The sequence below is a fragment of the Schistocerca piceifrons genome, chromosome 1 (genome assembly GCF_021461385.2).
Source record: "Schistocerca piceifrons isolate TAMUIC-IGC-003096 chromosome 1, iqSchPice1.1, whole genome shotgun sequence".
Taxonomy (NCBI): Eukaryota; Metazoa; Arthropoda; class Insecta; order Orthoptera; family Acrididae; genus Schistocerca; species Schistocerca piceifrons.
In genome coordinates this window covers 986,971,702-986,987,897 of record NC_060138.1, presented here as the reverse complement: position 1 = coordinate 986,987,897, position 16,196 = coordinate 986,971,702, and the positions used below count along the sequence as shown (strand labels likewise).

The 16,196-nt window shown below is 39.1% G+C and overlaps 1 protein-coding gene across 1 annotated transcript in view; it reads right to left on the bottom strand.

Moving 5' to 3' along the window:
• Window positions 1–1,355: 1,355 nt before the first annotated feature.
• Window positions 1,356–16,196, bottom strand: part of LOC124795014 (sodium leak channel NALCN) — a 402,332-nt gene continuing 387,491 nt past the window's right edge. The window contains exon 32 of the mRNA XM_047258779.1: window positions 1,356–2,445. Within this exon, the coding sequence (XP_047114735.1) occupies window positions 2,264–2,445 (182 nt within the window). The 3' untranslated portion in view covers window positions 1,356–2,263. The remainder of the gene's footprint in view (window positions 2,446–16,196) is intronic.

Below are 16,196 nucleotides of genomic sequence, written 5' to 3'. Positions count from 1 at the left end.
GTCAAAATATAACGTAATTTGACAGATAAAGAAACTACTCACCAAGTGACGGCAGGAGAACACACTCACTTATTTATTTTTTTTTTATTTTTTATTTATTTATTTATTGTTCCGTGGGACCACATTTAGGAGAAGTCTCCATGGTCATGGAACGAGTCAATACATGAAATTATAACACGATTGTAGAAACACATAAAATGAAACAAGTCGTTAGTTTAAATAAAGAAAATCAAGAATGTAACACTGGAATTTGCTTAATTTTTTATCTCTTCCAGGAGCTCCTCGACAGAATAGAAGGAGTGAGCCATGAGGAAACTCTTCAGTTTAGACTTAAAAGTGTTTGGGCTACTGCTAAGATTTTTGAGTTCTTGTGGTAGCTTATTGAAAATGGATGCAGCAGAATACTGCACTCCTTTCTGCACAAGAGTCAAGGAAGTGCATTCCACATGCAGATTTGATTTCTGCCTAGTATTAACTGAGTGAAAGCTGCTAACTCTTGGGAATAAGCTAATATTGCTAACAACAAACGACATTAAAGAAAATACATACTGTGAGGGCAATGTCAAAATTCCCAGACTATTGAATAGGGGTCGACAAGAGGTTTTCGAACTTACACCATACATAGCTCGAACAGCCCGTTTTTGAGCCAAAAATACCCTTTTTGAATCAGAAGAATTACCCCAAAAAATAATACCATATGACATAAGCGTATGAAAATATGCGAAGTATACTACTTTTCGTGTTGAAATGTCACTTATTTCAGATACTGTTCTAATGGTAAATAAAGCGGCATTTAGTTTCTGAACAAGATCCTGAACATGGGCTTTCCACAACAGCTTACTATCTATCCGTACGCCTAGGAACTTGAACTGTTCCGTCTCGCTTATAACATGCCCATTCTGTCTGATTAAAATGTCAGTTCTTGTTGAATTGTGGGTTAGAAACTGTAAAAACTGAGTCTTACTGTGATTTAGCATCAAATTATTTTCCACAAGCCACGAACTTATTTCATGAACTACATTATTTGATAATGTTTCAATATTACACACAAGATCCTTCACTACCAAGGTGGTGTCATCAGCAAACAGAAATATTTTTGAATCACCTGTAATACTAGAAGGCATATCATTTACATAAATAAGGAACAGCAGTGGCCCCAGCACCGACCCTTGGGGAACGCCCCATTTAACAGTGCCCCATTGGGACTGAACATCATTACCACTCTCAATATTGCGGAGGATTACCTTCTGCTTTCTGTTCTTAAAGTAGGAGGCGAACCAATTGTAAGCTACTCCCCTTACTCCATAATGTTCCAACTTCTGCAGTAATATTTTGTGGTCAACACAGTCAAGAAGGTTATACTTATGCAAGCTTTTGGAGTCAGTGGCTGCTTCTTCTAGTAGAACGGTTGAAAGGGGAAAGAAGGGGGGTGAAAGAAAAGGACCTGCAGTTCTGGGTGTCTTTTCCAAAATCTATCCCTTTTCGTAAAACTCTCCAGTCCTATTCCTTCACCCCCTTTCCTTTCCCTTCTGATGGAAAATGGAGCCACTGGTCCAAAAGCTTGCATAAGTATGACCTCTTTTTATGTGTGTGTTCTCCTGCTGCCGCTTCATGAGTAGATTTTTTTTATCGGTCCAGTAACATTATATTGTCAATGAATATGATAAGTTATAGTATTCGAAATAATACAAAACTCCAATTAATTCAAGAGTGATTTTTTTATGCATGTGCAAAGCAGAATAACTTCAGGACTAAAAGACAGTGTCTGAGACAGTGGCTAATTTATTTGAGATATTTTGGGTGCATTTACTATGTAGCATGTCTGTGTGGAAGAATGAGGATAGAAACTCTTCAAATGCTGATAAAACTGTTATCTTTTTGGCATCATGACAGATGTATTTAGTAAGCACTATCTTTTACCTATTTGTTATTCAAACTATAACAGAAAAGAACACACACAGTAGAAAGCAACCACACTAAAAATAAATAAATGATATTGTTTAACAATAGTAATAATGTGTAACAGTATTTGTTTCTGGGTAAAGAAGAAAACGTGTTTCACCCAGAATCTCTCGTTGACCTAAAACTGTTGTACAAATATAATCTCCCACCTCACGTCTTTTTTCCCATAGACACACACATGTATCTCTATTTCTCTCTCTTACAGAGATTTACTCTTTCAAGTAATGATTAATTCATATAAAATCATGAACAGTTGCTGGTAACCAGACTGAACTACTCCACTGAAATAGATGATATCTCGCTAGAAGGAATCTTCTTCACTTGAATCAGTATTGTAACCAAGTTGTTCCAGCCACCAGTCTTTGACTTCCAGTTGCACATTGGACATCTTTGGCATGGCTGTTTTGTTAGCTGTGATGTCTCGCAGCAATCTGCTGGGCTCAGGACCTTCAGTCAAATGAGGCAGATTATTCTTACTGCCACCTGTGAAAAAATATTAATTATTTTTATCTTCATTTACTGTAGTATCCACTCCAACTTTTTACCTTTCTAGTAGCATAATGATGTACTGTTGTTGTTGTTGTTGTTGTTGTTATTATGACATTGTGTTTACACACAATAAAAGACACACAAACACACACACAAATTTCAAGCTTTCGCAGTCCAAGGTTGCTTCATCAGGAAAGAGGGAAGGAGAGGGAAAGACGAAAGGATGTGGATTTTAAGGGAGAGGGTAAGGAGTCATTCCAATCCTGGGAGTAGAAAGACTTACCTTAGGGGGAAAAAAGGACAGGTATACACTCGCACACACATACATATCCATCCACACACGCTGGTATATGTGTGGATGGATATGTGTGTGTGTGTGTGTGTGTGTGTGTGTGTGTGTGTGTGTGCGCACGAGTGTATACCTGCCCTTTTTTCCCCCCTAAGGTAAGTCTTTCCACTCCCGGGATTGGAATGACTCCTTATCCTCTCCCTTAAAACCCACATCCTTTCGTCTTTCCCTCTCCTTCCCTCTTTCCTGATGAAGCAACCGTGGGTTGTGAAAGCTTGTAATTTGTGTGTGTGTTTGTGTGTTTTTGGTCTCTACCAACATACCAACACTTTTGTTTGGTAAATTTCAGCATCTCTAAACATATAATACTATTTGTCACAAAAAACAATACATAAAGTTTCCTGCTGCATTAACAGACCATAAATTAAATGAAACCAACATGCTGATAAGATAGTTCACCCTGTTTTACACTTATAAATCTTTCTCAATGTGATGACTTGCAAACAAAATGCTCTTGTATCTTATATCTTTGAATTCACTGTTGTCTTACAGATTAAATATCTGAGATAATGTGGCAATATTTTTTCTATAAAAATAAGCAGTAAGAGGGTTGTGAAAAGTCAACAGCCACACTTGACAAAGACTATTTCCAGAACTTGTAATTCTTACATTCAAATGTCAGAAAATTTAATTGTAATGGCTTTTGTGACTATTTGTGAGAGTTATTTTAGGATGAACTGTGACTTAGAAAATCGTAACACAAAACACAAAAATAATTTCTATATATAACTTTTGTTACTGACAGATTCTTGGGTTCAGAATAGATTCTCGTGTTCTAGTACAAATTTTCTTACAGGTGTGTAGTATCTCTGAAAAACCAAGAAATATGGATAAGGACATTCAATTATCCATGAAAAAAGATGAGATCAGTGATTTCAGTGCAGGAAGATTCTGTATTGTATTTATGAAGCAAGGAATTAACCATGCCCAGACATTGGTCAATAATTTGAAGGTATTCCTACATTATCATTCATGCTTGGTAATTATTCTTCAAAATTATACGAATACATGGCTTCCAGCAAAAAATGTCCCACAGAGAACAATAATCACTGTTAAAGTAATCTTCTGTATGTATTACACTTTAATGAGTAGTTTCCTTTATGTGTGTAAGAGTATTCACATGAAACTGAAGTACACAGACAACAAATGAGTAACATAACTGAATAGCTAGGAACTATTTTCAAAACTAGTGACTTGTTAATTACTTGAGTAAAAAGTTTATTCACAGTCACAGTGAGTATAAACAGTCAGTATTTTTTCCCTTTGTCATAGAATCAATATAGATAAACAAAAAGTAACATATACGTAACACAATGTGCGAACGAATGAATGCAATAAATATACAATTGCTAAGTTTGATATTGCAAGTTTTGTGGTAAGCATTACTGCACCTTAAAGGTGTCAACTTCATCTCACTGTTCAGTGGGAAAAGTGTACTACTTCACCAACAGAATATGCATACTGTAAAATTACAAGGAAACAGAGTGGCTGGTCATCATCAACTTTCAGGACATCAAATTTCAGTACTGCTGAGAGACACATATGATGTGAAAGAAGTGAGTGTATATACATACATAAAAAAAAAGTTTTGAGTGCACATCATGTGAATTACTTCCTTCAGGATAACGACATCGCTCGACAAGAGTAGCCAGCATGTTCTCCAGACATGAAACCTATCGGAAATGCCTAGGATAGATTAAAAGGGCTGTTTATGGACGACGTGACTCACCAACCACTCTGAGGGATCTAAGCCAAATTGCCACTGAGGAGTGGGGCAATCTGGACCATCAGTGCCTTGATGACCTTGTGAATAGCATGCCACAATGAATACAGGCATGCATCAATGCAAGAGGACGTGCTACTGGGTGTTAGAGGTACAGGTATGTATAGAAATCTGGACCACCACCTCTGAAGGTCTTGCTGAATGGTGGTCCAACATGCAATGTGTGGTTTTCATGAACTTCTATTTTGCATCAGACACACTTCTGTTGAGCTTGATATTTGGACTTGGGCTTCAAGTTCCTATGCTGACTACAGAATTTAACTATTCCTACAGCACTTTTGGGACTAGACAGCTGGACAGTTGCAGAGCTTACAATGGACTGGTTGCCCACTACACATGTCTATTGCACTTCAGTGGCATTTGTATTTGGTGTACAATAAAGGAGAATTGAGATTGACATAACAATGCAAAACATCCCAGTTATACCACAACTAAACAATTTTCTGTATGTACTTGGGAGTTTCTCATATTGTGGCAGTGGCAATCGTTTTGCAACAATTGCAGCTTTACTCTCAGCAGCAAGAGCATTAAGAACATTGGCCATAAATCAATGACACCTGTCTTTTCATGACTTGATTCAGATCTATGTCATGATAAGTACAACATAGGTGATTAAGTACAACATGTAATTATAAGAGTGCAAGGAGCATCTATACCTATCATTTGTTTGTGTGGTTCAGAGGCAGTATGAAGAATCAGAGAGTTTACACTGCACATACAAAATGTAGCAGACAGCTCACTGTCCCCGCCTTCCAAGTGTCAACATTTGGGGTTAAAACATATGCAGCACCAAAAATGAGTGTCCCAGAATCACCCATAGGTAGTGTTTCATTGTTAACTGCTGTCTCTGTACCGGTGTAGGTCTCAACTACAATAAAGGCTGACTTGACTCTATCTACATATACTGGCACAGAAGAGCCATTGAAGTCAACATCAAATATTTTGTTGTGGTGTGCCAATAACATGTATGACCATTGTATGATGATTGGAGAGGTTACTGAATGGCATCACGTCACATGAAATCTTTCTTTGGAGAACTGTAAGTTGCAGAAAATGAGTGGTCACTGGGTTGAATGTTCTTTTCAAATGGCAGGAGAGTGCTTGCATATCTGTCAGTGAAAATGTTGTATAAGCCCAAGGCGTCTACAATACTGTTGGATGTGATAGTAAAGAATTCTCTTGATAGTCGAAGTGTCTGACCATACACTAATTCAGCCCTTTTTGTGTTGAGATTTTCTTTGAAAGCAACCAGGAGGCCTTGTAGAACAATAAGGATGCTGTCAGTCCAATGCTGTGTGCCATGGCATCTAGGTGAACCCATTAATTGTCACTGGAGCCATTCCACAGGACCATTAGCAGGATGGGAGTGGGAGGAGGGAGGGGGTGTGGGGGGGAGAGGGTGTGGGGGGGGGGGAGGGGGAGGGGTAGTAGGCACAGGTTCGAATACATTTCATACTAACAAGGGAACCTCCCCCTCAGATTTAGTTATATGTTGGCACAGTGGGTAGGCCTTGAAAAACTAAACACAGATCAATCGAGAAAACAGGAAGAAGTTGTGTGGAACTATGAAAAAATAAGTAAAATATACATACTGAGTAGTCCATGTGCAAGATAGGCAACATTGAGGACCGTGGGAGCACAGGAGTGCAGTGGTCCCGTGGTTAGCGTGAGCAGCTGCGGAATGAGGGGTCCTTGGTTCAAGTCTTCCCTCGAGTGAAAATTTTAATTTTTTTTATTTTCGCGAAGTTATGATCTGTCCGTTCGTTCATTGACGTCTCTGTTCACTGTAATAAGTTTAGTGTCTGTGTTTTGCGACCGCAACGCAAAAGCGTGCGGCGATTAGTAAACGAAAGGACGTGCCTCTCCAATGGGAACCGAAAACATTTGATCGCAAGGTCATAGGTCAACCGATTCCTCCATAGGTAAACACGTCTGATATATTATATACGACACTGGTGACGGCATGTGCGTCACATGACAGAAATATGTTGTTGACCCACCTAACTTTTACACTTGGCGAATGAGTAAAAAGATTCTTCTACCATGCCTGATTTAGGTTTTATTGTGATAAGAGTTTGTCAGATAATAATTGTCTGAAAATAAAAGATTAAACTTTTCACTCGAGGGAAGCCTTGAACCAAAGACCTCTCGCTCCGCAGCTGCTCACGCTAACCACGGGACCACAGCGCTCCTGAGCTCACATGGTCGTTGAAGTTGCCTATCTTGCACATGGACTACTCAGTATGTATATTTTACTTATTTTTTCATAGTTCCACACAACTTCTTTCTGTTTTCTCGATTGATCTGTGTTCAGTTTTTCAAGGCCTATCCACTGTGCCAACTTATAACTAAATCTGAGGGGGGTGCGATGGGGAGGTTCCCTTGTAAGCAATACGGAGGAAGCTTTAAAGAGAGATGACTTAATGTACTTCATGCTTGATGCGTTGATACATCACAGTATACCACTACATTGGAGCCTGGTATTTGAATATGTCACTGCTATAAGCCTGACAATATTTCAAGGCATGCCTTCAATTTGTTGCCTGCTTCCTGGGCACCGCTAAGTGCTATGAAATCAAGCTCCTTCGTGATGGCGTCAATGAGAGATAATGCATCTGGTGGTCCATCCTGCTCACTATTAACAGGTATCCATAGTAAACTGTACTAAGGAGTCAAAATGCCACAATTAACATGGTGACGGTTTGTTTCACTCCTGAAGGAAAGTGAACATAAGTAGCCTATGGCCTGTGAGAAGTGTAAAATGTCTACCTTCATAGATGCGCCAAAACTTTTTGGTTGACAAAAACTCTGCATAGAGCTCACAGTCATATGTTGACCAATCTGCTAGTGAAAGTGATACTTTTTTGCTACATATAGCTACAGGTTGCCAGTCATGTTACACCCACTGCAGTTACTATGCATTCACCATATCTGCGAGACATGTGTCCAGAACAGTGTAAGTTTACGCAACAGCAGCTTTCACTCTGGTCAAGAATGCTTTCTTTCCACTAGTACACTGTAGTGTATCTCCAGGTTAGGTGAATCTTTTATCATCTCATTGAGAGGTGCTGCCAAAAATGCATGATTTTGCACAAAACACTGAAACCAGTTTGTCCAACCCAAGAAATGGCATAATCCTCATATTTTAGTGAGCTGGGGAAACTGAGGAATAGCGTCTACTCTGTCTTGAATTGGCAGGATTTCTTGTGCATTGATAACGTACCCTAAGAGTTTTACTTCTGTTGCTCCAAAGACAAATTTTTTCAGGTTAATCACTAATCTATGTTCTTGTAGTCTAGTGAACATCTGCTGTGGGTGTATTAGATGCTATGCCTCACTGGAAGACATTACAAGTACGTCATAAATGTAGACATAACAGAATATAAGTTTCTAGTTACTCCCCCCATGAAGCTCTGGGAAGTTTAGGCAGCACTGCATTCACACAAATTTGTAAAGTTTAAATGGAGAGCGAACAATGGTTTAGCTGATAGTTGCCACAAGGGCATTACCTGTTACTCTTCTTAGGGACAGTACGGAATGGAGATGCCCAGCCAGCTGTTATGTGAAGGGTGACAGATCTCTTGTGCTAACATGAAAACAACTCTTGCTTTACGGTCTTTAGTTTCTCTGGATGAAGACGACAAGCCCGTGTGTGAACTAGTAGTCCTGGCATGATGATAATGTGATGTGGCACAAAGTGTCTTACCGATGCTGGAGAAGATGATGGACAGTTGACTTTACAGAACTGATGAAGCAGGTCATTGTATGGTGAATCGCTGCAATCACTTTGATGCCAGCATGGTTGGCACTGCATAGATGTCGATGATAGACAACTATGTTGTAGAGTCAAGCAAGCTTCAACTGTGAAGATGTGGGAAGATGATTTAAAATGACAAGAAATCTGCTCCAACAATTGGGTACAGCATGTTAGCAACAACAGACCTCCATAACAAGTTCACACTGAAGATTGAAGTTTAGATGTAAGTTGATGTAGCTGTAAGTCTTGATGGGTGATCCATTCACAGTGTATAGGTAATGGCCATTGGTATTTTGCCACAGAAGACAAGAAGAATGGTAAACTGAGAGTTCAGCACTTGTATTAATGAGAAATTGGAGCTTGGTAGAGTGCTCTGTTATTACAGTTGATGGCTGTCTTGGTTTGAAATCAATTGCCATAGCTGCTGATTTCTGGCAGCATTTCCCTTTTCACAGGATGGCAACATTACTGAGCTGCAACTCCAAATTTTTTGTGATATCAGGAGATATTCTACCCAGCGGGTGACTGCCTGTTTCTGCTGGAAGGGCATCACCATGACGCAAGTGATTTGTGCTTGCAGTGCTTCCAGAGAAGTCTTTGTTCTGACGGAGACAGTTGTGATGTCCATTGTTGGATACATCTTGGCTATTTGGTCAGTAATTTCTGTGGGAGCATCAAGGCCACTAGTGAAAACTGTAAATATTTTCGGTGCATCCACAGCAAAGTATGCCACTCAAATATTCCACAGAATCTCATCATTAATTGTACTGTTTGTGAGTATGCAAAGGTGACAAAGTTGAGACAGTATATGGTTATCAAGTTCTTCAGCACAACACAATTTTTTAAGTTGATTATTTCTGACTGCAACAGATACATGCTTGATAGAGATGTATTTTTCAGTGATTAGTGGCAAGCGTAGGATGACTTGTATTTCCATAGCCATATGCTCATTAAGTGCAGCTACCACATAATTATAGGCCTATTTAGTTTCATATGAGACAATGTGGACTGAGACAAATTGGCCCTCAAGTTGAGTGAACCACAATATTGGGTTCTCCAATCAGGAGGGTGGGGTTTTCACTGTAATTGAACTAACGATCATGTTTGTTAATGGTAAGTCAGCTGCTTGCTAGATTCTGTGTGTTTGACACTGTAGGAACTGATTACATGAAGCTGTTGTTATGAGTGGTTCTGTGCAATGCATTTCATGTGAGAATTTACATAAGATGTGTGTTATGATTCTGGCCTGTGATTCAATTTTTATGACATGTGATGCGATTGTTCCAGCTGTAACATTATGCATAAGTAGCCATGCTGATCATTTGCCTACAATTGGTACAAGATAAGGCCAATTTGCTTGAGAAGCTGTGTGGCCCCAGGACCAAGAGTGTGTCAAGTCCATGCAGGCTACAGTGACGGCAGTTGAGCCAGGTGTAAGGATATCAGCAAGGGGCTGGATGTAGCAAACCCCAGTATGGGGAATTTTGATGATGGACAGTCACTTAAAAAGACAGACCATGCTCCAAGAAATGAAAGAGTATCAGACAAGCTGAAAGATGGCTTCTTACAGCACTGTGAGAATTTATAACAATTCACAGTGACATATTAAAAGCAAATTTGAACACATTTGTCATCTCAGAAAAATGAGGTGTATCCAGTGACTGAACTATACAGGGTGTATCAAAAAGAATCATCCAATTTACAAAATATCATAACTATTATGTTATTTGAGATATGTGCATGACAACATACTGTTAGAAAGAGCAAACTCTCGAGTTTTACATGGTTCCCACTGGGTAGCAGCAGTGTGCACCCACTTCAGTTCTAGTAAAGCTGGTGTCAGGACAATAGAAAGCATTTAATGTTCAACGTTTTGTGCAGTGTGGGTCAGTAATAACTGTTCAAAATAACTTTTGTGCTACGTATGGTGTGGATCCACCTACAGCACACAGCATTAGATGATGGTATGAACAATTCTGAGAAACAGGTCGTTTGTGTAAAGCCAAATCACTGGGCTGTCCCCAAGTGTCTGACACAGACATCGAATGCATCTGCCACAGTTTCACAAGGAGCCGCAGAAATCCATTTGCTGTGCAGTTCAACAGCTCAACATGCCCCCAATGTCCATCTGGCGTGTGTTGAGTTGATGTTTAGGCATGAAACCATACAAAGCTCAGCTACTGCAAGCCCTTCATGAAGGTAACAAATAACAACATGTGGAGTTCTGTAATTTCGTTCTTGGAAAGATGGAGGATGACAGTTTTCTTCCATGCTTAGTGTTTAGTGATGATGCAACTTTCCATTGAAATGGAAAGATGAACTGTCATAATGTGAGAATATGGGGTATGGAACAATCACATGAAATGGTACAACATGAGAGGGACCATCCAAAATTTAATGTGTTTTGTGCAGTTTTATGGGAAATGATGTATGGTCCATTTTTCTTGGCAGATAACACTGTTACAGGAAGCACATATCTTGATATGCTTGAGAACTTTCTTTTCTCACAGTTGGAGACTGAATCAAATTACTTCATTTACCAACAGGATGAGACACCACCACACTGGCATCTGGAAGTGCGGGAATTTTTAAATCAAAGGCTTACTGAATTATGGATCAGTCAAACCAGATCAAATGAGTCAGCCTTACATTACTGGCCTCCAAGATCACAGGAGCTGACTGTATGTGATTTCTTCTTGTGGAGGTTTATAAAAGACTGTTTTTTATGTGTCCCCATTACCAACAACAATGAATGAATTGAGACCTTGCATAACAGCAGCTGTGGAAGCTTAACTCAAGACATGCTCGCTGCAGTGTGGGAACAATTTGAATACTGACTTGACATATGCCACACATCTAAATGAGGCATACTGAACATCTATAAAAGGTGGAAAAAAACTTTTTGAGTTTCCCATTCATCAAAAAACAAAATTCATTTTATATGTTTATAGTCGCGATCTTCAAGAAAGGGGATAAAAAGAGATGTGAGAACTACAGAGGAATCACCCTGCTATGCCACTGTGGAAAAATCTATGAAAAGATCTTGGAGAAGAGAATAAGAAGCAGTATTGAAAGTAGACTGCAAGAGGAGCAGTACGGTTTCAGACCGGGAAGATCAACAACGGACCTCATATTTGCGGTAAGGCAACTGCAGGAAAGGCACTATGAGTACGGGAAGGACTTAATCATGGCCTTTTTAGATATTGAGAAGGCGTACGACAGTATCTGTAGGGACAAGCTCTGGGATGTGCTGAACGCAAAAGGGATAGATGAAGAGATAACACGAAAAGTCAGAAAAATGTATGAGGGAAGTGAGAGTTGTGTGAAAGTGGGGAAGGAACGTACTGCATGGTTCAAGCTGGAAAATGGGCTGTGACAGGGAAGTGCACTTTCGCCTTTATTGTTTATTATTGTTATGGATGAAATCCTACAGCAAGTATCAGATGCAATTGGAGATCGTAAAATGAAAGCAGTGCTTTTTGCCGATGACCTGATGTTATGGGGAAATTGCGAGAAGGAGGTGCAAGAGCAGTTAGATGCATGGGAGGCAACGGCAGCACAATATGGAATGCATTTCTCCGCAAAGAAAAGTGAAATAATTGTCACAACAAGGAAGAAGAATAGGCCAAATGTGGATTAAACTTGTGGAGGGGAAAAACTACAAGTGGTAGAGAACTTCAAGTACCTGGGAAGCGTGATTGAAAGTAAGGGGGGAAACGCAATGGAAATAAATGAAAGGTGCAGAAAAGCAGGGCAGTTCTACAAATGCATTAGGGGCTTATTTGGAGCAAGGAGGTGCCACAGAAATCCAAGGGAATTATATACCGAACCTACTTTGTCCCCATATTGGCATACGGAAATGAGACATGGGTAATGCACAAAAGCGACAAAAGTAGAATACAGGCTAGTGAAATGAAGTTCCAGAGGAGAAGGTTGGGTGTAATAAGACGAGACAGATTGCGAAATGTGTATGTGAGGGAAAGACTAAAGGAGGAACCAGTACAGGACAGGATAGAAATATCAAGACTGCAGTGGTATGGACACATGAAGAGAATGGATGAGGGAAGAATTCCAAAGAGGATGTTTGATCTGCAACTGGAGGGGAAGAGGCCCAGAGAAAGACCAAGAGATAGATGGGTGAAGGGAGTGAAGGAATGTGTGATGAGAAGAGGAGAGAACTGGATGAAGGTGGAAGAGGGGGAATGGTGGAAAGACAGAACACGATGGAGAGGCTTGTGTTCCCAACAGACCCAGCCAGTGGCTGGAAACTGTCCAAGATGATAATGATGATTAGTTTCAGAAATATATGCCAAACTGGATGATTCTTATTGATACATGCTGTATTTTCAATATCTTTAAAATGACAAATTAATATTTCACAGTGAATAAACACCTTCACAATGAACCTCTAAATTAACATCTTTTAAATGCTTTGTATGATTTTAACATACAATATTTTAGGTGATAACACTGCACTAGAGCTATCACCTCTGAAAGCTTCATATCTGTATCTAGTTTATTTCTTGATTTATTACTTTTTTTAAATATCTTTTCAGTATGCAAATGTTTGTCATTAGATTGTCTCCCCACAATCACACAGCAAATGAATACAGCATGAATACCTCATGTTTTATCACATTTGTTTATTTATTTCATGAACAATTTATTATTTCACTGAAAACTGTATTTAAAAATCATTTACAACAGATAATACAAAATCATGGTAGTTTAATAAGTGAGCAATTGCATGTGTTAGGTGACACCATCTTTGTAAAAGAGTGCCAAAATATGCTTCTGACAAACAGGCCTAAATAACTGTGTAAACAATATTACCAATAATTGCTTAAACGATGTTTAATGAGAATCTGTTGTCATTTATCATGAGCACATTTGCGCAAGAATACTGGATTATTTATTTATGAACAGAACTTCTATTTATATTTATTATGAGTGGCCTGAGTGTGACAGAATGTTAATAACGTTTCTTTGTTTAAATATTTTTTTAGTATATTACTTTAGTCTGAGGAATGGTCAAGTCATGTCTGTAGAACTTATGAACAATGTGTTAATGTATTTTTGGATGGGACAGCCTTCAACCAATGGAAAAGCAGACTATGGTGGTAAATTACAAGAGTCAAGGGGAGAATGTGACTTTTTGAGGGAAGAGCTGAGCAATTATTGGCTTATATGTTTGTGCTTGAAGGAGGCAGACCCATGGTAATGGGTGATATTTGATTGTGTAGGTGATTGATTCTGGGTGATGAACGGTGGCTACCATACCTTAACTTTTGAAGGGACTTATATTTTGAGAGGTTTGAATGTGCTCCAATGTAGGGCCCTAACTTTTCTGCTTGTATAACACAACTGAGGATAGGCAGAATGTGAGTTACTATCCTTTGTACTGCATGTGTCAATTTGTGAATCATCATGCTGAAGTCTGAACTGGTTTGACTGAGGAACATTTTGTGTACTGTGATCACCAAATGGACTTAGTTTTCGAAACTTCCTGGCCGATTACAACTTTGTGATAGACCAAGACTCGAATTTGGGACCTAGGCCTTTCGCGGGAAAGTGCTCTACTGATTGAACTACCCAAGCATGACTCACAATCTGTCATCACTGCTCTACTTCTGCCGGTACCTGGTCTCCTACCTTCAAAACTTCACAGACGTCCTCCTGTGAAACTTGCAAGACTAGCATGCTTGGAAGAAAGGATATTGCGCAGACATGGGTTAGCCACAGACTTGAGGATGTTTCCAGAATGAAATTTTCACTTTGCAGCAGAGTGACCTGATTTGAAACTTCCTGTGTCATATTAATGCACACTCTGCTGCAGGATGAAAATTTCATTCTGGAAAAATTCGCAAGGCTGTGGCTAAGGCATGTGTCTGCAATATCCTATCTTCCAGGAGTTCTAGTCATGCAAGTTTCACAGGAGAACTTCTGTAAGTTTCAAAGGTAGGAGACAAGGTACTAGAGCAAGGAGAATTGTGAGAATGGGTCATGAGTGAGACTGGGTCATGAGTCATGCTTGGGTAGCTCAGGTGGTAGAGCACTTGTCCATGAAAGGCAAAGGTCCCAAGTTCAAGTCTCAATACAGCACACAGTTTTAATCTGCTGGGAAGTTCCATTTCAATACACACTCCACAGCAGAGAGAAAATTTCACTGTGGCTAACCCATGTCTCCACAATATCCTTTCTTCCAGAACTGCTAGTTCTTCAAGTTCTGTAGTACAGCTTCTGAGAAGTTTCAAAGGTAGGAGATGAGGTACTGGCAGAAGGAGAGCTGTGAGGATAGGTTGTGAGTCATGCTTGGGTAGGTCAGTCAGTAGAGCAAAGGTCCCGAGTTTGAGTCTCAGTCCCGCACAGTTTTAATCTGCCACAAAGTTTTATATCAGTGCGCACTCCACTGCAGAGTGAAAATTTCATTCTGGTATTAGTTTTTGTGTATCTTTGATGATTATTTAGTGTGGGTATTTTGCTGCCATTCTTGTAACACTCTCAACTTAACTTTGCTGCATTCAATAAGGGTATTTTCTGTCTGTATTTTAACTGAATATTGTAGGACCACTTCACATTTATTTGAGATGTCCTTTCTTGATTAAATATTATTCAAAATAATTCTCTGTCATCTACATCAATTACAAATGTTAGAATAGAGCCCTTGTTATTAAATTATTCATTTAACTTTTATTTTGTATTTCTGTGTATTTTATTAACTCACAATTCTAGTCAATGCATAGACTCTATTTGACTGCAGGATCACAGCTACAAGTTATTATTTGCAGTGAATAGTTGCAGGGCATGAAAGCTGACATGTGTGGCTCAACCCTATGACTGCATCAAGATATTCTTATTAAACAGAGCCATGCATAGCCCAAGTACCTAAAGCAAAATTAAACACAAGTGAACATGCAACTGGTTTGCTTGTAAGGGATGCTGTTTAGAAGAGCAACCATTCAGCAGCAACAATTGTTCACCATCACACAAAGCATGATTTGGAAACTTGGGGTCACCGAATGTAGTGCACTAATTACAATGTATTTGTTCAACACAAAATAAGTGATTAATTACAATGCATAAACATAAGACTGCAAGAAACATCTATATCTATCATCTGTAGCTCAGACGCAGTGCAAAATCCAGAGTGTGTACATTGCATGTAAAAAAAATAGCATATGATTCACTGTTCTTGGGGATAACAAGCTCTGCTGTCATCTATAAACCCCTTTATAAATCATACTGTTTAATGGGTCCTTGTAGAATGCCCTGCTGATACAGCTGCTTGTGATACAGGTGGTGAGCCAGACTCAGATTGAATCTGCACAGTGGATTACAAAATTGGTCTGGTACACAGACCAGCCTGAATGCAGCTTTTAGGTGGTTTTCCATGCTTTTTTAGACAAATGTTGAGTTGGTCCCCAACCTACACACAAAAAATATGATACCCAAATACTTAAAAAACAATAATAACCACAAGAAAGGTTACACATTTCACAGACAGCTCCTGCACACAACTTAATACCTTAGGTTAACACGTAACACAGCAAGCTGGAACTACTACACCTGCTATGGCTGCACTCCTGCCAATAGTTAATTTTTTAAACTAATTTTTCAATTTTTGTTCAAGTATTTAGGTTGCAAAAATTATGTACTTGAATCTGTGAAAGCATTAATCAAACTTTGCCTCACTTAGATTTATTATTCATACTACGATTTTTGGTATGCTAATTGCAATACGACATACAGTGTTGTCAGAAACTACATTAATTAAATGATATTAAGAATTGAATTATTACTGTAGAATACAATATCTGATTTTCAGTGAGCTAGTACATGATTTTGGACACCACTCC